The sequence below is a fragment of the Salmo trutta genome, chromosome 20, assembly GCF_901001165.1.
Source record: "Salmo trutta chromosome 20, fSalTru1.1, whole genome shotgun sequence".
Taxonomy (NCBI): domain Eukaryota; kingdom Metazoa; phylum Chordata; class Actinopteri; order Salmoniformes; family Salmonidae; genus Salmo; species Salmo trutta.
The window spans coordinates 15,621,146-15,643,620 of NC_042976.1; the positions used below are offsets into that span (position 1 = coordinate 15,621,146).

Genomic DNA, 22,475 nt, shown 5'->3' on the forward strand with positions numbered 1-22,475 from the left:
GATGATTTAACAAAAGCACATTCGCAAAAAAAGCACAATCGTTGCACAAATGTACCTAACCATAAACATCAATGCCTTCCTTAAAGTCAATACACAGAAGTATATATTTTTTAAACCTGCATATTTAGTTAATAAAAGAAATGCATGTTAGCAGACAATATTAACTAGGGAAATTGTGTCACTTCTCTTGCGTTCAGTGCAAGCAGAGTCAGGGTATATGCAACAGTTTGGGCCGCCTGGCTCGTTGCGAACTGTGTGAAGACCATTTCTTCCGAACAAAGACCGCAATTAATTTGCCAGAATTGTACACAATTATGACATAACATTGACGGTTGTGCAGTGTAACAGCAATATTTAGACTTGGGGTTGCCACCCGTTCGATAAAATACGGAACGGTTCCGTATTTCACTGAAAGAATAAACGTTTTGTTTTCGAAATGATAGTTTCCGGATTTAACCATATTAATGACCAAATGCTCGTATTTCTGTGTGTTTATTATAATTAAGTCTATGATTTGATATTTGATAGAGCAGTCTGACTGAGCGGTGGACAGCAGCAGCAGGCTCGTAAGCATTCATTCAAACAGCACTTTACTGCATTTGCCAGCACAGTGCTGTTTATGACTTTAAGCCTATCAACTCCCGAGATTAGGCTGGCAGTACTATAGTGCCTATAAGAACATCCAGTAGTCAAAGGTGTATGAAATACAAATGGTATAGAGAGAAATAGTCGACGTGTCATAATTCCTATAATAACTACAACCTAAAACTTCTTAACTGGGAATATTGAAGACTCATGTTAAAAGGAACCACCAGCTTTCATATGTTCTCATGTTCTGAGCAAGGCACTTAAACGTTAGCTTTCTTACATGGCACATATTGCACTTTTACTTTCTTCTCCAACACTGTGTTTTTGCATTATTTAAACCAAATTGAACATGTTTCATTATTTATTTGAGACTAAATAGATTTTATTTATGTATTATATTAAGTTAAAATAAAAGTGTTCATTGTTCATTCAGTATTGTTGTAATTGTCATTATTACAAATATATATATAAAAATGTACCGATTAATCGGTATGTTTTTTTTGGGGTCCTCCAATAATCGGTATCGGCGCTGAAAAATCTTAATCGGTCGACCTCTAGTATCATATTAACAGTACAGTCTATCTCTCAGGATATTAAACACCATTTCATTAGTCAAACCTACCAGGTTCAGAATGGATCAATATCTGTTGAGATTGAGATGGTGATGGCACCATTAGCAGGAAAATTGTATGCTACAGTACATGCTCTCAGGCCCCTGAGTGTGCAATACAGCCAACCCACATTCTATAGGTCTCTCACGTTACCATCTCCCTCTCACTCTGTCTCTAACAGTCCATGGGCTCTTTCAATAGCTGTTGACATATTCAGTTGATTGACAGGTGTGTCTCTCCAATCAGCAGCACTCTGGCCTGGGCTGCAGGCGCTCCAGCTCGGACGCAGCCTATGAACCGGCCGAATCGGTGAGGGCCCAGCGCGAGTGCCGCCTCCGGCCCCACTACAGCGACCCCATGCCGGCCGACGCCGCCAAGCGCAAACAGCTGGAGATGAAGATCGCTGCCGCTGCTCGCCTCCACAGCCAGCGACGGGACAGGGACAGTGGTGGGTGGAGCTACTGTACATGGGTGTCTTGTCTCTATGCTGTATCTAGTGTTGTACAAACCAAATGTCCCGATGGGATGATACATGCTACAGTAAAGGTGTGTGTTTGAATGAGTGGGCCCTATTCTAGTCCCCTGCTGCAAAAAAAAGGCATTCAAATCACAAAAGGAAGATTTTGGAGTCTACTTTGTGTACGATCCTAACTACTTTGTCATTAAACCCCTAACACTAACCTCTCTTCGGGGGTAATTCCCCTAACCAATCCTGACAATGCACCCTTCCACCCAACTACCCATATGATTCATTACACTCACCCTTCTCATCCTAGTTACCCTTTGGGCAGTCTTCCCAGCTGCCTTGTCTGGCATGGAGCCCATGTACAGGCACAGATACTCTAACAATGAGCCAGGTTAAGAAACAAACACCCACACACATGAACCCAACCTCAGGCTATCGTGTCATGCCACAAATTGTATTATTCTTGACTGTGACCTCTCTTTCTAAAGTGCTAGCTTTACATTATGGACCTCACCACTGCAGTGTGATTGTGTCTTTGCTATTGAAACAGCTTCCTTCAGGACAGTTTAGATCTTTCCGAATCACTGCACTCATATTTAGAGCTTGAGCTCTCTGTTCTCCTCCGATTGTGTGCAGGGCAGCCCTCTGAATCAGTATAAAGTAACTAGCTATCGTGTATGATTTTTAAATTGCTTTTTTCAGAGGCCCTTACAGTCATTTAAGATTGGGCCTGTTTTGAAGAGTAAAAGCCTATTAAGTTTTGTCTCTTTACGATACACTCTTAGAAATAAAGTTGCTATCTAGAACCTAAAAGGGTTCTTCGGCTGTCCCCATAGGAGAACCATTTTAAAAACCCTATACCCAGAGGGTTCTACCCAAAAGAGTTCTGCCTGGAACCAAAAAGGGTTCTACCTGGAACCAAAAATGGTTCTCCTATGAGGATAGCCGAAGAACCCTTTTTTCTAAGAGTGCAGGGCTGGGTTATATAACAACATATTGACCCTATTTCTGACCTTTCACTCTTCAATACCCTTTGTGTTAACACCCTGCCTCCTCAACATGACACTATCTGACATGTTAGGGAATATGTTAGTCAATATGTCATATCGTGAGCTTGGTTCCATCTGCAAAAAGATGATTCTGAGATAATTGTCTTTAAAGTTCTGAACCCTCATTAGTTTGAATGGCATCAGCAATTTAAATATTGTATTCTTTTGGACTTACAGTTGAAGTCATAAGTGTACATACACCTTAGCCAAATACATTTAAACTCAGTTTTTCACAATTCCTGACATTTAATCCTAGTAAGAATTCCCTGTTTTAGGTCAGTTAGGATCACCACTTTATTTTAAGAATGTGAAATGTCAGAATAATAGCAGAGAGAATGATTTATTTCAGCTTTTATTTCTTTCATCACATTCCCAGTGGGTCAGAAGTTTACATACACTCAATTAGTATTTGGTAGCATTGCCCTTAAATTGTTTAACTTTGGTCAAATGTTTCTGGTAGCCTTCCACAAGCTTCCCACAATAAGTTGGGTGAATTTTGGCCCATTCCTCCTGACAGAGCTGGTGTAACTGAGTCAGGTTTGTAGGCCTCCTTGCTCGCACATGCTTTTTCAGTTTTGCCCACAAATTTTCCATAGGATTGAGGTCAGGGCGGTGTGATGGCCACTCCGATACCTTGACTTTGTTGTCCTTAAGCCATTTTGCCACAACTTTGGAAGTATGCTTGGGGTCATCGTCCATTTGGAAGACCCATTTGCGACCAAGCATTAACTTCCTGACTGATGTCTTGAGATGTTGCTTCAATATATCCACATAATTCTCCTTACTCATGACGCCACAACCCCCACAACATGATGCGGCCACCCTCGTGCTTCACGGTTGAGATGGTGTTCTTCGTCTTGCAAGCATCCCATTTTTCCTCCCAACATAACGATGGTCATTATGGCCAAACAGTTCTATTTTTATTTAATCAGACTAGAGGACATTTCTCCAAAAAGTACGATCTTTGTCCCAATGTGCAGTTGCAAACCGTAGTCTGGCTTTTTTTATGACGGTTTTGGAGCAGTGGCTTCTTCCTTAATGAGCGGCCTTTCAGGTTATGTTGATATAGTACTTGTTTTACTGTGGATATAGATACTTTTGTACCTGTTTCCTCCAGCATCTTCACAAGGTCCTTTGCCGTTGTTCTGGGATTGATTTGCACTTTTCGCACCAAAGTACGTTCATCTCTAGGAGACAGAACGCGTCTCCTTCCTGAGCGGTATGACAGCTGCGTGGTACCATGGTGTTTATACTTGCGTACTATTGTTTGTACAGATGAACGTGGTACCTTCAGGCATTTGGAAATCGCTCCCAAGGATGAACCAGACTTGTGGAGGTCTACAATTTTTTTTCTGAGGTTTTGGCTGATTTCTTTTGATTTTCCCATGATGTCAAGCAAAGAGGCACTGAGTTTGAAGGTAGGCCTTGGAATACATCCACAGGTACACCTCCAATTGACTCAAATGATGTCAATTAGCCTATCAGAAGCTTCTAAAGCCATGAAATCATTTTTTGGATTTTACCAAGCTGTTTAAAGGCACAGTCAACTTAGTGTATGTAAACTTCTGACCCACTGGAATTGTGATACAGTGAATTGTAAGTGAAATAATCTGTCTGTAAATAATTGTTGGAAAAATTACTTGTGTCATGCACAAAGTAGATGTCCTTACCAACTTGCCAAAACTATAGTTTGTTAACAAGAAATTTGTGGAGTGGTTGACAAACGAGTTTTAATGACTCCAACCTAAGTGTATGTAAACTTCTGACTTCAACTGTATCAACATTAATTTGGGTTTTTAGAGTACAATTTAGGTAGAGGACATTTACCAGAACAAGACTATGTCAGTAACTAAATGTTTCACAAAAATGCAGATAGAACCTTATATTCCCAAACTCTCGATATGTTAATGTTGACCTTTATGCACTATTGACATGCCAGAACAAGGGTTAAACCTAGAGGTGAACAGAAGGGAGGGGGGATTGTCCTTTACATATCTGACTATGTAATCCATCTCTATCATTTAGCATTACAACAAGCATTACAATAAAGTAATGAATGTTCAAGCATAGAAGTGAGGCCTGGAGGTCTCTTGTTCACTTACAACAAAATAATTTGTTGCTTATGTCGAGTGGTGATATTAGCATGTAAATCTTGGTGGGGACAAAAATATATATATAAAGTGGGATGCATGCCAGCAAAGCCGCTACACAACACAACACTAAATAATACATTAATTGCACTATAACGGTGACAAACGGTGCCCACAAACTGTTAGGGCCTACATAAGGCTGTCCCAAAAGCAGTCCCAACGTCTTACCACTGCTACACCTGGCTATCAGCGGAGCCTTGTCTGGCAGCGAAACAGTTCATTCAGCCTCATTTACTGCCTTTTAAAAAAACATAGCTGATATGGCTGACTGGCTTAAACAAATGTGGTTTTTAATGACAATTGAGATGTACAAACTATGGCATAAGGGGACGACACACGGATAATAGGCAATCCGTAATTTCGATTACGACATTAATGAGTGAGCTAGGACGGACGTAGTCAATATAATTATTTGTTTAGCAAGTTTGAAAAGTACAGCGACAGAATTCAGAACATGGGCCGTTCTTACAGTGTTCTCCATGTACACCAAGTTAGAACCGTCGGATAAATAAAGGGGGTCATATAAGCAGACAATGAAAGCTCTTACAAAATTTGATGATTACGTTTCTCTAAAACAGGTTATAGGCTACATGTGCACCACCAAGTCAGAACAGTAGGCGAAATTAAGAGGTGTAAATAGACCAAATTATTAGGGTGAGGCACATGGGCTGCTAACAGCTTACTACACAACATACACTTAGTATTACTTTCTTAGCTACAGTATACATATCTCCCTGGCATATTACATCATTTGTGCAGCAGCATACAATACATGACCCACCTTGTTGTGCTGTGCTCACTTGAAGGTGGCACGGCGGTCCTTCGTGGGCAAATTTTGTCATTAAAGTCTGGCATTCTCTAGATGTATGGTGCTTTCAAGACAACTGGGAACTCAGAAAAAAACAAGGTTGAATCATAATGATGTCATTGATCTTCAGGTCGGAGCTCTAGAAAGAGGCCCGAGTTCCCGACTTACAATTCCGAGTTGGATGACCGATCAAAACGTATTTCCCAGTCGGAGCTCGTTTTTTCCGGAATTCCCAGTTGTCTTGAACTCACTGAAGTCAAGTTTTCTCAGTTCTGAGTTAACAGTTGTTTTGTGCGCTGCACAAATCATGCTTCATTAACAGCATGGCCAATATTGAATGTTTATCATTTTAAACTTGGAAAAGAGACACTTAATCCCAGATTTGGGACCACACAGCCACTCCACTGAATAGCAGGCCAGTGATATTTGCAGTTAGCCACTGTCATTGATTCCTTCCAAACCAGTCATTGTTGAATTTCCGATACCGTTTAAAAAAAAAAATGTTATCTCTTTTTCTCCCCAATTTCTTGGTATCCAGTTGGTAGTTACAGTCTTGTCTCATCGCTGCAACTCCCGTACGGACTCGGGAGAGGCGAAGGTCGAGAGCCGTGCGTCCTCCGAAACACGACCCAACCAAGCCGCACTGCTTCTTGACACAATGCCCACTTAACCCGTAAGCCAGCCGCACCAACGTGTCGGGGGAATCACCGTACACCTGGCAACCGTGTCAATGTGCACTGCGCCCGGCCCGCCACAGGAGTCGCTAGTGCGCAATGGGACAAGGACATCCCTGCCGGCCAAAAACCCTTCCCTAACCTGGACGACACTGGGCCAATTGTGCGCTGCCCCATGGGTCTCCCGGTCGCTAAGACTTTGAAAGTAGGATTTTGACATGATCAGTCCAATCAAAGCAACTGTAGATATAATGTGATTTGACGTCATTTTATCTGTGGCCAATGACCTTGAGCCTTCTTGGATGGGCACTTCTAATGTATCTCTATGGCAGCTCCCAAGGGGCTTGGCGGTGTCATACTGTCCCCACGAGTGACAAGGACACTGAGCTAATCATGGGGCAACTAGAGAACATTACCAACACCTACACTCTGTATTTTCCGCTGGCTGCCCCACCACCACAGAAAGCACTGAGCTCGGCTGAAACACCTGCATTTTGGAGCTGCCTTACTCAAGAAAACAAAAAAGAGACCATGTTTGTATGCGGCTTTATTAACTCAAATTATTATTATTTATTTTTTTACATTGTTTGCAAACAGATATGTGACATGTATTATTGCCAAAATGTAAAATAACATGCAAAACAGGTAAGCCCCCCCCCAAAAAAAATATATAATGTATAATATATATATTTATTTTTTTTAGCTAAAAATGTGGGTCTCAAAACAGGTGGCTCCACCTGCCCTGAATGGCGGGTCGCCACTGCTTATGTCCCAAAAAACAGTATAACTAAAAGCCTACAACAGTTCACTTGTGTGACTAGTCTCTAACCTCCCTTCTTGTGTGTGTTTGTCCCACAGCTCCTGCCTCGGTGCGGGTCCGTTCTGAACCCCGCGGTGAAGGGCGTCTAGGGAGTCTGGGTGTGACGCGTGGTGGACAGCACCGCTGGAGCACCGTGAGCAGTCTAAGTGCCGACAGTGGTGTGGTGGGCCTGTGTGACGACCGCGATGATGACGACGAACCCCGGAGAGTACACCACAGTGGAGGGGCCGAGGTAGAACGGGTGGACAGCGGGATTGGACCCTGCCTGGCCCGCGGCTGGAAGAGACCCTCTGCCTCTCTCAGGGCCTGGGAGGCCCAGAGACCCTGCCCAGACTGTGGCCAGAGAGACGGGCATGGGGTGGCCCGGACAGAGGGGGAGGGGACCGGTATGTGTGAGCGCTGCTCCAAGCTGAGGACGGAGAGGAAGGAAGCCATCTTGGAGTTCCTGAACACTGAGTCAAGTTATGGGGAGGACCTAAGGATCATCAAGGAGGAGTTCTACTGTCCCATGCAGAGCGCCGGGCTGCTGACCTCAGAACAGCTGACCGTGGTGTTCAGCAACGTTCAGGAGCTCATAGACGTCAACGAACGCTTCACTGAACATCTGCAGGACAGCATCGACCAGGCCTTCGACCAGGTGAGTCAGATAAAACCACCACCAGTCACTCATGTTATTGTATATCAGTGGCCTGGTGATTCGTCAAAAAGCATAATTGATTTTTACTTAACTCGACATTAGTTTGGTATAAGTCATGTTGAAAAAGTGACACAGTGTCTTGTGGTTGCACTGTGGTTAATCTCTCGTGCTAGCTAGTGCACACAAGTTTTGGTTCTGTGTTCTGAGATTACACGGTGGTCATACTATTGCCCTATAGAGATGTTCTTAATCTATGTCTTTGCTTGTTCCCTCGCAGGGAGATGAGGACCTGCTAACAGTGTGCATTGGAGAGATGTTCCTGGAGTTTGTCAACATGCTGCCAGCCTTCCAGACATACTGCCTGCAGCAGTCCACCTCTGTCAACATGCTCAACACCCTGGAGAAGGAGAAAGAACTGCTGAGGTAAAGACTGTAAAGTAACACTTCAAAGATCAAATCGCATTTTATTTGTCCCGTACACATATTTTACAGATGTTATCGTAGGTGTAGCAAAATGCTTATGTTTCTAGCTCCAACATTGCAGTAATGCTGAACAATAAAAAATGATACACACAAATCCCCCAAAAAGAAAAAGAAAGAAATTAAGAAATATGTGAACGAGCAATGTCAGAGTCCGGAATATAAATATATACATTATATATACAAAAGTATGTGGACACGCCTTCAATGCCAGGAGAACGCTACTTGCCCGAATGTATAGTGCCAACTATAAAGTTTAGTGGAGGAGGAATAATGGTCTGGGGCTGTTTTTCATGGTTCGGGCCCCTTAGTTCCAGTGAAGAGAAATCTTAACGCTACAGTATACAATGACATTCTAGACGATTCTGTGCTTCCAACTTTGTGGCAACAGTTTGGGGAAGGTCCTTTCCTGTTTCAGCATGACAATGCCCCGGTGCAGAAAACGAGGTCCATACAGAAATGGTTTGTTGAGATCTGTGTGGAATAACTTGACTGGTCTACACAGAGCTCTGACCTCAACACCATCGAACACCTTTGGGATGAATTGGTGGCATGCAACTGACTTGTTGGAAAGGTGGCATCCTATGACGGTGCCACGTTGAAAATCACTGAGCTCTTCAGTAAGGCCATGCTAATGTCAATGTTTGTCTATGGACATTGCATGGCGGTGTGCTCAATTTACCTGTCAGCAACGGGTGTGGCTGAAATAGCCGAATCCACTAATTTGAAGGGGTGTCCACATACTTTTGTATATATAGTGTAGAAGCTGTTTTTTATAGTGTAGAAGCTGATGCGCCTGTATATTGGTAGTTTATACTGTACGGGTACTTGCAGGATTTGATCAATTATTGTTTTCTGTATTATAGTTACAAATAAGGGAACTTTGTTTTTTACTTTTTCCTTATTCAAGATCGAGATCAAGTGAAAAAGAACGTGTTGTTTTGGAAATTTCCACTGAGCAGAATTCTCTTCTGTGCTCTAAGAGCAGAAGAACAGTAACTTGGAACCCTAAGTTCTCACTACGCTGTGTTATTCTTAATGGAAGAGACAGAAGGTTGTCATTAATTCATAACTGGACCTATTCTGAGAACGGTGATGAAGTCATTACTATTTTTAGACCCAGGCAACTACTTCACATCTCACCTATAATGACTCACCCTGTATTGCCTTGTGATTCCCACTGCTCTAAACTTTACAATTAAATCTGAGACTCTCTGGCCTACGATCACAATTAAACAGTATGTTAATATCACTCTGTCTCTCTCCTTCTCTCTTTCACTCTCTCTCTCTCTCTCTCTCTCTCGCTCTCTCTCCCTCCCTCTCTCAGGATCTTCCTGGACGTGTCCCAGAATGACAACACAGCCCTGCGGCGTATGAACCTGCGCTCCTTCCTCATGGCTCCCCTTCAGAGGGTCACCAAGTACCCCCTCCTCCTGAGCCGCATCAGCAAGGTCACCATGGAGTGCCACCCCGACCATGGCCGTCTCCGAGAGGCCAAGAGCCGCGTGGAGTCTCACCTGGAGCACATCAACATGAAGACTAAGCAGGAAGGAACCCTGACCTGGACTCTGCGTTCCTTTCGCCGCGACAGCCGCAAGAACCGCGAGGTCATTAACATTGAGATGCGGGAGATGTCCATGAAGACTGTGGGCTGGGCCAGGGAGAACACACGCTTCGTCATGGAGGGGCCCCTGCAGCTCTCCCAGCCTGCAGATGGACAGTGGCTAAAGAAGGGCAGTAAAGGCCTCAAGTTCCAGAACATCCAGAGTCTGTTGATGGTGCGTACGCAGCGGCCTGGGGAGGGTCTGTCTCAGCCGGACGGCGAGGCCAAGGTGGAGCAGCAGGAGCACGGCGTGTGGGATGGTGTGCTGGTGCTCATCAAAGACAAGAGCAGTGGGAAGTTCACCGTGCTCAGAGAGCCCATCCGCCTGGCCAACTGTGTGGTGTCGGCCGACCCTGACTGCGAGGACACCTTTGAGGTGCTGGACATACGTAAGGAGGCCTTTGTCTTTAGGGCCTCGGATAAACCCCGCACGCAGCAGTGGTTCCGGCAGATCAAGAGGTATACCCGTGACCTGGGGCTGTGGAGGAAGAGGCGTAACGCACTCCCCAATATTATGATGAACACAAACCAGGGCAGGTCCTGAGACTGAGGGACACCGTTTCCCTGGCTGGATACCAGTGTAAATAGATGTACTACTACTGCAAAAAGAACTGACCATGCTTCTGGATGGTGGAGCGATTTGTTTCTGAAGTTTTAGGGTGGGGTTTGTGAGGTTCCATGTTATGATGAGGATAGCACTTTTTTCTAAGAAAAACTGCAAGTGCACCATACTGTAACGAAACGTATGAAGGTATAGTTTTTAGCTTCTGTCTAAAAATGATCAGCCACTTGGATGACCAAAAAAGGAGACTTAGTTGGGAACACTGCTGGCCTTGATTGTCAAAACTGTTTGCTCTTGAAGAAAGAGATGTTTTCAGTATACTGACTGACTGGTGTCTGTGTTGAAAAGCATGATTGAAGTTGATGATTGAAAAAACATGACTGAAAAACATGACTCTGTAATGTTAATGAAAATGCACAAACGAGTGAAAAACTACTGTTAAATTATACATTGTGGACTTGGACTACAGCTTAGTAAAAAAAGACCGGAACTTTTATTTTACCTGACTAAGGTAAGTCAAAATCACTGGCCTCTTCCCCCTTTCTTTTGCCCTCTGTGTCAGTAGCAATGTCCACTGTCAGCAGAGATCCAAGAAATGGCATCCATAGTAGGAAGTCCGTCAGTGACTTCCTACTATGATTGCTGTGCAGACAGTGTCTGTCGGACAGTTTGAACCCAGGGTTGTGGACATACAGGTATCAGACGAGGCTGGTGGGAGGAGCTATAGGAGACTGGGCTCATTGTAAGCGCTTAAATGGAATGAATGGAACGGAGTCAAACGTGGTTTCCATATGTTTGATGTGTTCGATACCATTCCATGTATTCTAGCCATTACAATGAGCCTGTCCTCCTATAGTGCCCCCCACCAGCCTCCACTGACTTGTATCACTGTGCTGGGTGGGCTCAAGTCACAAAGAAGCAATAAACTGTGCAATTTTAGCTATTTATTTTAGTTTTTCCACATCTGGTCAGACTTCGTAATGATGGGAAATTGAGAGCTTATTATCCCACCTATGACTGGAAGTGACATTATTGACACGAATGAGCTACAGAGGTTAGGCCCTAGAGGAATGTGCACTTGAACTTCAAGCCTAGGCCTGGTTTGGCCCCTACCAGTATTGTCAACTGTTTATTCAAACTCTCAAAGCCTTTACCTGTACCTGAATGTGGTAGTACAGCATGGCCAAAGTGGAGGTGGAAAGGCCTCAAACACGGGTCAACCTGGACCATGAGTATAGTAGCTAAAGCTGACATAGTAGCGCCAGTCAAATGTCTTCACAGTGTGCTGTTCCATGACAATCAGATGGGGAAATTATGAGCTTTTGTTCCTTGGGTTTTTATTTCACTCTAAATGAACAAAAAGCATTTCTTCTGTTGCCAGTCACAGTAATGTTGATAAAACTTTGAGTATCTGGAAATGGTCATCAGGTCAGACTGACCAATGCCCCTAGGTAGCAGCAGAAAGACACTTAAAAAGCCTGCTTACATAGCCTGGTTATACCAGTGTGAACAATGCATTCACTAATCTGAAATTTTGTGAAATCTTTTTGGATGCCAGAATTTACAGGCAGTTCTAATCCCTCCATCGGCTGCTAGTGTTACTACATTATGTCATAGTTTACCTGTGCCCTTATCTCAAATGTTCCCTTCTCCTAAAATCTGTTTTTGTGTCTGATGTTTCTGAATCTGAAGGCACTTTATAATTAAGACTACAAACTAGATCCATATTATGGTGCGACTGTCACTCTTCAACAACGCTATCTGCCAATCATGATTTCAAAAGCTTTATTCTGTCAGTTGTGTTGTTTATTTGTTAGGGAAACATATAGGACCACAGCTGACTACATGCAGCAGGTCAAGGCAATACTTCTTATCAAACAAATCTAACCTACATATACTGTTTAGTCCAGGAGTAGCATAGGTCAAGGAGGTAGTGAATCACTGTTTTTGGACAGAGAATGATGCACCGAGTAGACTACTGCCTGTCTCTTACTGTTCATCACCTTCCAATGGCGCCAACACTGTTACAATCATAGAATTAGAATCTCATTCTATTTCTATTGTTTGAATTCTTTCAGCTTCCATCTTGTTCCACTAAATGATTACTACCGTATATGGGAAGACCGATGCTGTGTAAACATTTTGAAAATATCCTAGAACTGCTGGACTGTCAAATGTTTTTCCTCTGCATTTTAGACCTAATGTGATATTTCCTTTATGTAAGACTTTGTGAATTATATTAAACAATGACATGTTAAATACATTTTTCTTTGTACTTTACCCATTTCCACTTATTGCTATCCATTGTGCTTTGAATCATCAGGTAAGTCATATTCTGAAATAGTGAAAGAGGTGTTCTTGTATGCTAATAAGGCGTGGTTAATTCATAAAAGGAACAAGGCAACTATTGGACTTAAGTGTTTGGACAGAAGTCTCGCTTTACAAGAGAAATCAGTGAAAAGTGCTTCTTTGACACCAACTAGGACAAATTAAACAAAACACCATTAGCTAGAAATATTTACTTGGAACATTTTCAAATTCAGAAATAAAATATTCCTTTAAATCAGATGGAATTGTTTGTAAGCAATCACAAATACACTTTTTTACTAAAACAAAAAAGCACATAGGAAAAAGTGCAACAATACAGTAAATTATATTTACTACAATTCAACTACAGTACAGTACATATGCATTAGAGGCATAGAAGTTGGCCATAACAATGTATCAAAATCAATATTTTAAGACTGAAAGCTTTGCCATGAAGTACAGAATTTTCCTGTCTCTAACTGGCACTGCCATGTCTGCAGTGTACATAGCCGAGTGATTAGAAGCCATTAGACATTGTCAATACCATTCTGACCTGAATTGGGATGGTTATCAATTGTAATTCCTAGATTCCTCACATCCCCTCTCCTAGCCTTCTCAAAGCACATTGGAGCAGAAGACCTGGGGTTCTTCTCCTCAGATACTTCTCCAATGCGTTTTGTGGAGGCGGCAAGGACAGAGGAAATACAATTTACATTAACCCTGGCTCTTTAGATTCCTCGTCCTCTCCTAGTATCCTTCCTTGCTTCCCTCTGTATCGAGAAAGACTGAGGGAAGACCGAACAGAAAACAGGAAATTAAGGGAAGACTTGAGAAAGAGATGCAATGTTTCAGGAAATCAGAGTAAGGAACAGGAAATGAGGCTGGAGTCACAACAGTTACTAAATGAGAAGATATGAATTGCAAGCAAGAACATGGTGAAAATGGCAAATAAGAAAGCCAGACACATAGAATCAAGTGGCCTTAGATCTGCACTTCCCCCTTGCTGTTTCTTTGTTGGATGTTTTAACATTGAGATATCAACCGCGAACAGAACATTCAAAGACTAAACTAGTCAAAAGCAAGTTCTTGTGTTATATCAGATGGTTTTTGGTAGAAAAACAGCACAAAAACCAAATGCTTTATTTGCTCAACTCAAAAATTAAGCATTTTTTTCAACAGCGTGGTCAACACTTTCTTTTCTCTTGGGTGGAAATGTACACCCTGTCAGCAACCCCTAAAGTGAAATGAACATGAATAATTCAATACATAGATGGTGACCTGTACAAAATGTATGAAAAGCAAAAACAACAAACTTAACAGGCATACAGTATGTTGGACATTAAATTAACATTTCCAATCACCAGTATCAAACTGTAACAACCCCCCCCCTTCAAACAACTGTGCCTTTATATAAAAGGCTTTCCAATCCCACTGACAGACTCATTCCCTCACACAACAGTCTGTCCTAGGCTGTGGGGGCCACAGACCTCCTATTCCTGCTTTCCAGCAGGTCAAGTCTCCACTGTCCCAGTCATGGAGAGGTCAGGTCCCAGCCTAGGGTAGCGCCCTGGCCCCACATCCTCAGCTCTACTTGTCTCCCCCAGCCTCCTGCTCCTTGGCCAAGCCGCGGATAGACAGGTCGTAGACCACCTCCTCTATCTTCTTCACATCGTACTTGAGGCCATCGTAGCGCTTACGCAGGGGGTCATTCTTCAGGTTGAGCAGGCGGAAGCCTGAGTCCAGCTCGTTGATGAAGTTGGAGATGCGGAGGGGCCGGCTATAGTCCCCTGCTGTGACGCTGTTGACTGCCAGGCGAGACTAGAGAGAACAGGTGAGTTTATACATCTAAATAGTCAGTTTAATAAACCATCATATATTAGCGAAAAAAAACTTTGTACATTTTGTATAAACCGAAGTACTGATATATTAAAATGGTACAATGCCACTCAATTCATTCTCACCAGTTCACTGGCCATGATCAGCACACCTGCCAGGTAGTCCTCAACATCCAGATGGAATCCCTTCTCTCTCACCACCTCAACTACAATAAATAGGGAAAATGTATGACCACCACAGCACTACCTGACTGCCGATTGACAGAGGGACAGTCAGCAAATGCACCCATTGGCTTGAGAAAAGTTCACCTCAAGGCAATGGGTACATTTGTTTTAGCTTGCCTAGTGCACTGTGTGGGTGGAGATTTACCATTGGAATGGTCTAAAATGTTCAAACTCCATCCACTGGGGAACAGGGCAAGCTAAAACAAAGGCACCCAAATGAACTGACACCTACTTCCTAGTATTTGTGCCACTTCTTCGCGTGTCACCAGAGACTCACTCTCCAGGTAGACCACGAACGCTGCCAGGAAGGCCAGGCGCTGCAGAACAAACCTCCAGTGCTCATGGAACCTAGAAGCAGAGTGGAGGATGGAAAATGACATGTTAGTTTGTCCTTTCAATAACTAGGAGAGAAGACAGACAATATCACTCGTTAACTTAACGTGGTAATAAAGAGACTTGTAATTTATAATTTCCCTTATGAATGTCATTCTGTGGACAGGGAATTGTGAATAAGTTGTTGCGAATAAGTAGCCAACTTTAGAGTCACCCATGTGTAGGGCCTACCTGTAGTACTGGTCCACTGGGAATTTGGTTTTGAGCTCTCCAAGGTGCGTCCTGACTGTACAAAACAGTTCCCTGGCCTTTTGGCACTTACTGGGAACTAGTGTGACAGACAGGGAGACAAGAAAGAGACATTTATGTAACTACATGTAGTACTGCTCCACAGGGAATCTGGTTTTGAGCTCTCTAAAGTACATCCAGACTGTGCTAAACAGTTCCTGTGCAATTGCACACTTACTGGGAACTAGTGTGACAGGACAAAACAGAAACAGTTATGGCAAGGTGACAGAGAACCTGCAAAGCAGTGAGTCAATCAGTAAGATAAGCCATCACAAGTGATAGTGAATAGAACCCTGGACTACGAGTAAAACAGATGAAAACAGACCAAAAACAGGGAGGGACTACATGAACTTTCCACTTCTGTCGTCATGAAGTGCTTTGAGAGGCTAGTCAAAGACCACAACACCTCCTCCCTCCCCGACACACTCAAACTTCTCCAATTCGCCCTGACAGATCCACGGACAACGCAATCGCCACTGCACTTCCCTCACCCACCTGGACAAGATATCATGCAAAACTACAAATCCCTGCAAGCTCCAGCACATCATCCCTAGCGTACGCCTTTGCTAACAGCTATTGTGTCAATTTAAAACTTGTGAGCCGAGTGGCGCAGCGGTCTTAGGCACTGCATCACAGTGATAGCGGCGTCACTACAGACCCGGGTTCAATCCCAGGCTGTGTAGCAGCCGGCTGCGACCGGGAGACCCATAAGGCGGCTCACAATTGGCCCAGCGTCGTCCGGGTTAAAGGAGGGTTTGGCCGGCCGGGAGGTCCTTGTCCCATCGCACTCTAGCGACTCCTTGTGGCGGGTCAGGGCGCATGCACGCTGACTTCAGTTGCCAGTTGTACAGTGTTTCCTCCGACACATTGGTGCGGCTGGCTTCCGGGTTAAGCGAGCAGTGTGTCAAAAATCACTGCGGCTTGGCAGGGTTGCGTTTCCGAGGACGCATGCCTCTCGACCTTCCCCTCTGCAGCGATGGGACAAGACTGTAAATAACAATTGGGGAGAAAAATGGGGTAAAAAGTACAAAATAAATACTGCACAAGACAGTTCACAGAATTGTACATTTAAAGATATGTAGCCAATCTGTTCAGTGCTAACATTTGCTAGTTAATCCAGAGATTCTTACCTTTGCCTCGATTCGGCAGTCTCGTCCAGATCATCATGGCATTTGTAGTTGTTTATGATAGCCACATAAGCAGGTAATTAGCATTTAATTTTTTTGTGGGGCGAATAAAGGCAAATATATTGATAAGTCACCTTGTCTTAGAGAGATTTACACGGTTATCAAAACGTCACGCCAGGGTAAGCGTACACAAAATACAGACCTTATTTTAAGTGTTTCTAAAATCCCCTATGGGAAAGATGAATGGTGGTAAAACGATTGGAACCATTTCCATGTTTGACCGCTAGGTTTTATGGGTATTATGACTCATACTGTGGTACTCTATAGCCACCACTAGTCAGCTACATGCCCCCACTTAGATGTATCATTGCCACAGTTGTTAACATTATTATTTATTTGTATTGTTTTTATTTCACGTTGTCCTGCATTGTTGGAGCTGTAATTACATCTGACTATTAGCCTAAACTCTCTAATAAGAAACTCACGTTTTGGTTGAAAAACGTTTCGCTACGGTGCAATAATGAATGTACCCCATGTGATTGGGCACTCACTCTCTTTGAATCCAGTTGGTTGATGGACACTTTGAAGCAGTGTCAGGACCTCCCTCGCTGTCTGTTCCAGAACCTGGACCACTTTTCGAATGTCCTGGAAGATAACACGAGCCGTTAGCTGGCTAGACAACGGCATGAATTTGCAAAAACAAAATGCTTGCATGTGTCCTCCTAACAATTGCAATGACTGTAGTTAGCTGCTAGCTAGCTATATAGCAAATGTCTGCAAAACGTTTCTTGCACGTAGAGTTTACCATACAGCGCATGGTAAACATGTTATTCAATGCAAACCTCACCGACTGTACAACTGAGTCAAACGCTAGCTCGGTTGACAGAAACATTACCTCTCTTATTTCTTGATCCGCACTCAGAAAACCCTGAATGTAACTGAACATTTCCGGGACAGACATCTTTCTACAAATTATTATATTTTGTAAAGGATATGGTAACTAGTTTTCTTTTGCACAATGAATCACAACAGTTGGTAGCTAAACCTAAAAATACCAATGCGTGCACATGGGTCCTTCGTAAATGTGTCGCATTGAGGTGATGTCATCATTCTTCCATATCGATTTTTTTTTGTTGCGTCACCAAATTATGATCAAGATAATCAAAATCGATATTGTGGAATAATATTAAAACATGAAAACGTTTGATTGTTGTGTTTATTTGTCTCTTTGATAATCAGTAAAATACCTCAATCTAAAAGTAAAATACAAGCAAAATTGTTGTATATAGATCGTATTTTTCAACTGGTCTACCTGATTAAATAAAGGTGAAATATAATTTCTGACCCCCCTTTTACCAGCATGGAAAACATCCACGTCTACATTCAGTGAAGACAAATCCATGTACCTTTTATCCCGATTTTTCAAAGAGAACTGCACCTCTGGTGCTTTGTTTAAGCATAGCACTAAATAAAAAATAAGAAACTGCACGCTGATTCTTCGCGATGTCTTGAATGTCATAGTGTATTTAACCATTCTTAATATACAAATATTTTGAAATACTGAATATATGCAGTAAAAAAACATTTATGTAGCAAAAAACAGAAGACAAAAGTCCTGTAACAAGACTGTGAATACCTCTTTTCTACAAAGACCAAAGGAGCCATATTAGTAAAGTGCTTCAATTCACACAACACAAAGCCCTATTTGTGACACAGTCAGTAATGTCACAGTAATGTCCTTTCTATTGCTTGGTTGGTTACTCCTGGTCATACTGTAGACTAGCCTATCAGCAGGCCGTCACAATGTGGCTGGTTTCTAGGTGTTCCCAGTCTCTGATGTACTATCTGCTGTGTTCTGAGGGTTCTGTGGGTTCTGAAGTGTAGTATCCCTGTTCTTGGCTGCGGCTGCTTTGTCGCTCTGTGCTCGGATCAGTTTATCTCTCTCTGGTGCTTTCTCCATCTCTGTGTAGTAGTCCAGGGCCTTTACGCACTGGGTCTATGACGTGCTGCTACAGGGGCACAGAGAGGAAAGGGTCACTCTGGAGTGGTTTACACAAATATGGCTGCTTGATTTGGGCCAGTGCCAACCGGTGCAGAGTACCGGCATGGCTGCACCTTGCATTTTCTCCTGCTTGAGTACCAGCACCTTTTTCACTCTAAAATATGAGTACCGGTAGCTTTTTCATTCCACAGCTAGTGGATGCAGTTGAAACAAAGTGAAGCTACATTAGATAAGTGGTTGTAGACGGAGAGCTTACCTCCAGGCAGGGGAAGAGGTTGGCCAGCTCCATGAAAAGGTAATTGGACGAAGCCAATGAAGCTTGTCTGAGAGGATGGCTTTGGTCACCTTGTCCCTGTCCATGAACGGAGTCACAGGAAGACCCTCCAGCTTCTCCAAGTCACTCAGAGAGAGCAGTAGAGAACAGGATGTGATGAGAAAATCCACACCACAGACATAATTAGTATGATCCACTCTATTATACCATCCAGAAGGAAGCAGTGTTTTAGCCATGTATTATATGCATAGTAATGTGTATATTGGAACACAACCAATATCTGGGTTGTTGTGGTTTGTTACCTGGTTGTAGAACTCCTCCTGCAGGAGGCAGTCCAACCAGGGCTCAGCCACGTTCATGGGCCGTGTCTCATTGAAGTCACTCACTTTGATCATGATCATTATCAGCTGGAAGGAGACGGGGGGACATAACCATCACTTTAATCCAGTTGGGAAGATCCCTAGGCTTTCAACTGGATTTCGTTATGCCTCGTCATGTCAGTGGCCAGGATGCATCTAAGAATAATAAATAAAATGCCTTGAGTTCCCTTATGGAAAATCACATGAAATTCACATGTGATCTCATGTGTGAAGTTAAAGTGATAACATACAGTTGAAGTCAGAAGTTTACATACACCTTAGCCAAATACATTTAAATTCAGTTTCACAATTCCTGACATTTAATCCTTGGTAAAATTCCCTGTCTTAGGCCAGTTAGGATCAATACTTTATTTTAATAATGTGAAATGTCAGAATAATAGTAGAGTGATTTATTTCAGCTTTTATGTCTTTCATCACATTCCCAGTGGGTCAGAAGTGTACATACACTCAATTAGTATTTGGTAGAATTGCCTTTAAATTGTTTAACTTGGTTCAAACGTTTCTGGTAGCCTTCCACAAGCTTCGCACAATAAGTTCGGTGAATTTTGGCCCATTCCTCCTGACAGAGCTGGTGTAACTGAGTCAGGTTTGTAGGCCTCCTTGCTCGCACACACTTTTTAAGTTCTTCCCACAAATTTTCCATAGGATTGAGGTCAGGGCGGTGTGATGGCCACTCCGATACCTTGACTTTGTTGTCCTTAAGCAATTTTGCCACAACTTTGGAAGTATGCTTGGGGTCATCGTCCATTTGGAAGATCGATTTGTGACCAAGCTTTAACTTCTTGATTGATGTCTTGAGATGTTGCTTCAATATATCCACATAATTTGACTTCCTCATGATGCCATCTATTTTGTCAAGTGCACCAGTCCCTTCTGCAGCAAAGCACCCCCATAACATGATGCTGCCACCCCCGTGCTTCATGGTTGGGATAGTGTTCTTCGGCTTGCAAGCCTCCCCCTTTTTCCTCCAATCATAATGATGGTAATTATGGCCAAAGAATTCTATTTTCGTTTCATCAGACCAGAGGACATTTCTCCAAAAAGTACAATATTTGTCCCCATGTGCAGTAGCAAACCGTAGTGTGGCTTTTTTTATGGCAGTTTTGGAGCAGTGGCTTCTTCCTTGCGGAGCAGCCTTTCAGGTGATGTCGATAAAGGACTGGTTTGACTGTTTTTGAGTTTGAAGGTAGGCCTTGAAATACACTGCTCAAAAAAATAAAGGGAACACTTAAACAACACATCCTAGATCTGAATGAAATAAATCATCTTATTAAATACTTTTTTCTTTACATAGTTGACTGTGCTGACAACAAAATCACACAAAAATAATCAATGGAAATCCAATTTATCAAGCCATGGAGGTCTGGATTTGGAATCACACTCAAAATTAAAGTGGAAAACCACACTACAGGATGATCCAACTTTGATGTAATGTCCTTAAAACAAGTCAAAATGAGGCTCAGTAGTGTGTGTGGCCTCCACGTGCCTGTATGACCTCCCTACAATGCCTGGGCATGCTCCTGATGAGGTGGCGGATGGTCTCCTCAGGGATCTCCTCCCAGACCTGGACTAAAGCATCCGCCAACTCCTGGACAGTCTGTGGTGCAATGTGGCGTTGGTGGATGGAGCGAGACATGATGTCCCAGATGTGCTCAATTGGATTCAGGTCTGGAGAACAAGCGGGCCAGTCCATAGCATCAATGCCTTCCTCTTGCAGGAACTGCTGACACACTCCAGCCACATTAGGTCTAGCATTGTCTTGCATTAGGAGGAACCCAGGGCCAACCGCACCAGCATATGGTCTCGCAAGGGGTCTGAGGATCTCATCTCGGTACCTAATGGCAGTCAGGCTACCTCTGGCGAGCACATGGAGGGCTGTGCGGCCCCCCAAAGAAATGCCACCCCACACCATGACTGACCCACCGCCAAACCGGTCATGCTGGAAGATGTTGCAGACAGCAGAATGTTCTCCACGGCGTCTCCAGACTCTGTCACGTCTGTCACATGTGCTCAGTGTGAACCTGCTTTCATCTGTGAAGAGCACAGGGCACCAGTGGCGAATTGGTGTTCTCTGGCAAATGCCAAACGTCCTGCACGGTGTTGGACTGTAAGCACAACCCCCACCTGTGGACATCGGGCCCTCATACCATCCTTATGGAGTCTGTTTCTGACCGTTTGAGCAGACACATGCACATTTGTGGCCTGCTGGAGGTCATTTTGCAGGGCTCTGGCAGTGCTCCTCCTTGCACAAAGGCGGTAGCGGTCCTGCTGCTGGGTTGTTGCCCTCCTACGGCCTCCTCCACATCTCCTGATGTACTGGCCTGTCTCCTGGTAGCGCCTCCATGCTCTGGACACTACGCTGACAGACACAGCAAACCTTCTTGCCACAGCTCGCATTGATGTCCCATCCTGAATGAGCTGCACTACCTGAGCCACTTGTGTGGGTTGTAGACTCCGTCTCATGCTACCACTAGAGTGAAAGCACCGCCAGCATTCAAAAGTGACCAAAACATCAGCCAGGAAGCATAGGAACTGAGAAGTGGTCTGTGGTCCCCACCTGCAGAACCACTCCTTTATTGGGGGATGTCTTGCTAATTGCCTATAATTTCAACCTGTTGTCTATTCCATTTGCACAGCAGCATGTGAAATTGATTGTCAATCAGTGTTTCTTCCTAAGTGGACAGTTTGATTTCACAGAAGTGTGATTGACTTGGAGTTACATTGTGTTGTTTAAGTGTTTCCTTTATTTTTTTGAGCAGTATACTTTTTTTCTACATTTTAGAATAATAGTGAAGACATCAAAACTATGAAATAACACATACGGAATCATGTAGTAACCAAATAAGTGTTAAATCAAAATATATTTTATATTTGAGATTCTTCAACGTAGCCACCCTTTGCCTTGATGACAGCTTTGCACACTCTTGGCATTCTCTCAACCAGCTTCACCTGGAATGCTTTTCCAATGGTCTTGAAGGAATTCCCACATATGCTGAGCACTTGTTGGCTGCTTTTCCTTCACTCTTCACTAAAAATAAAGAAAAACCCTTGAATGAGTAGGTGTGTCCAAACTTTTGACTGGTACTGTATATGTTCTTTACCTTTTCTCCATGGAGGAGAGGTCAAATCCTAGTGCCACAGCAAGCTCCACACCTGCAACATGAGGTACACAATTGACTAAAATACCAAAGTCAATATACACAGTATACAGTACAGGCCCTTATGAAACAAACAAGAGTTAGAACACAATAACAAT

The 22,475-nt window shown here is 43.4% G+C and overlaps 2 protein-coding genes across 2 annotated transcripts in view; one reads left to right on the forward strand and one right to left on the reverse strand.

Moving 5' to 3' along the window:
• Positions 1-11,203, forward strand: part of LOC115155617 (uncharacterized) — a 66,455-nt gene extending 55,252 nt beyond the window's left edge. The window contains exons 6-9 of the mRNA XM_029702400.1: positions 1,446-1,647; positions 7,205-7,803; positions 8,081-8,226; positions 9,611-11,203. Coding sequence (XP_029558260.1) covers positions 1,446-1,647; positions 7,205-7,803; positions 8,081-8,226; positions 9,611-10,430 — 1,767 coding nt within the window. The 3' untranslated portion in view covers positions 10,431-11,203. The remainder of the gene's footprint in view (positions 1-1,445; positions 1,648-7,204; positions 7,804-8,080; positions 8,227-9,610) is intronic.
• A 1,749-nt stretch (positions 11,204-12,952) lies between these two features.
• LOC115155616 (translin) lies at positions 12,953-17,654 on the reverse strand. The gene is made up of 6 exons (XM_029702398.1): positions 17,459-17,654; positions 17,115-17,208; positions 15,380-15,476; positions 15,048-15,163; positions 14,717-14,796; positions 12,953-14,573 (listed from the first exon to the last, which is right to left on the reverse strand). Exons 1-6 carry the CDS (start codon positions 17,522-17,524, stop codon positions 14,343-14,345), a joined length of 684 nt encoding a protein of 227 aa, XP_029558258.1. The 5' UTR covers positions 17,525-17,654; the 3' UTR covers positions 12,953-14,342.
• Positions 17,655-22,475: the final 4,821 nt, after the last annotated feature.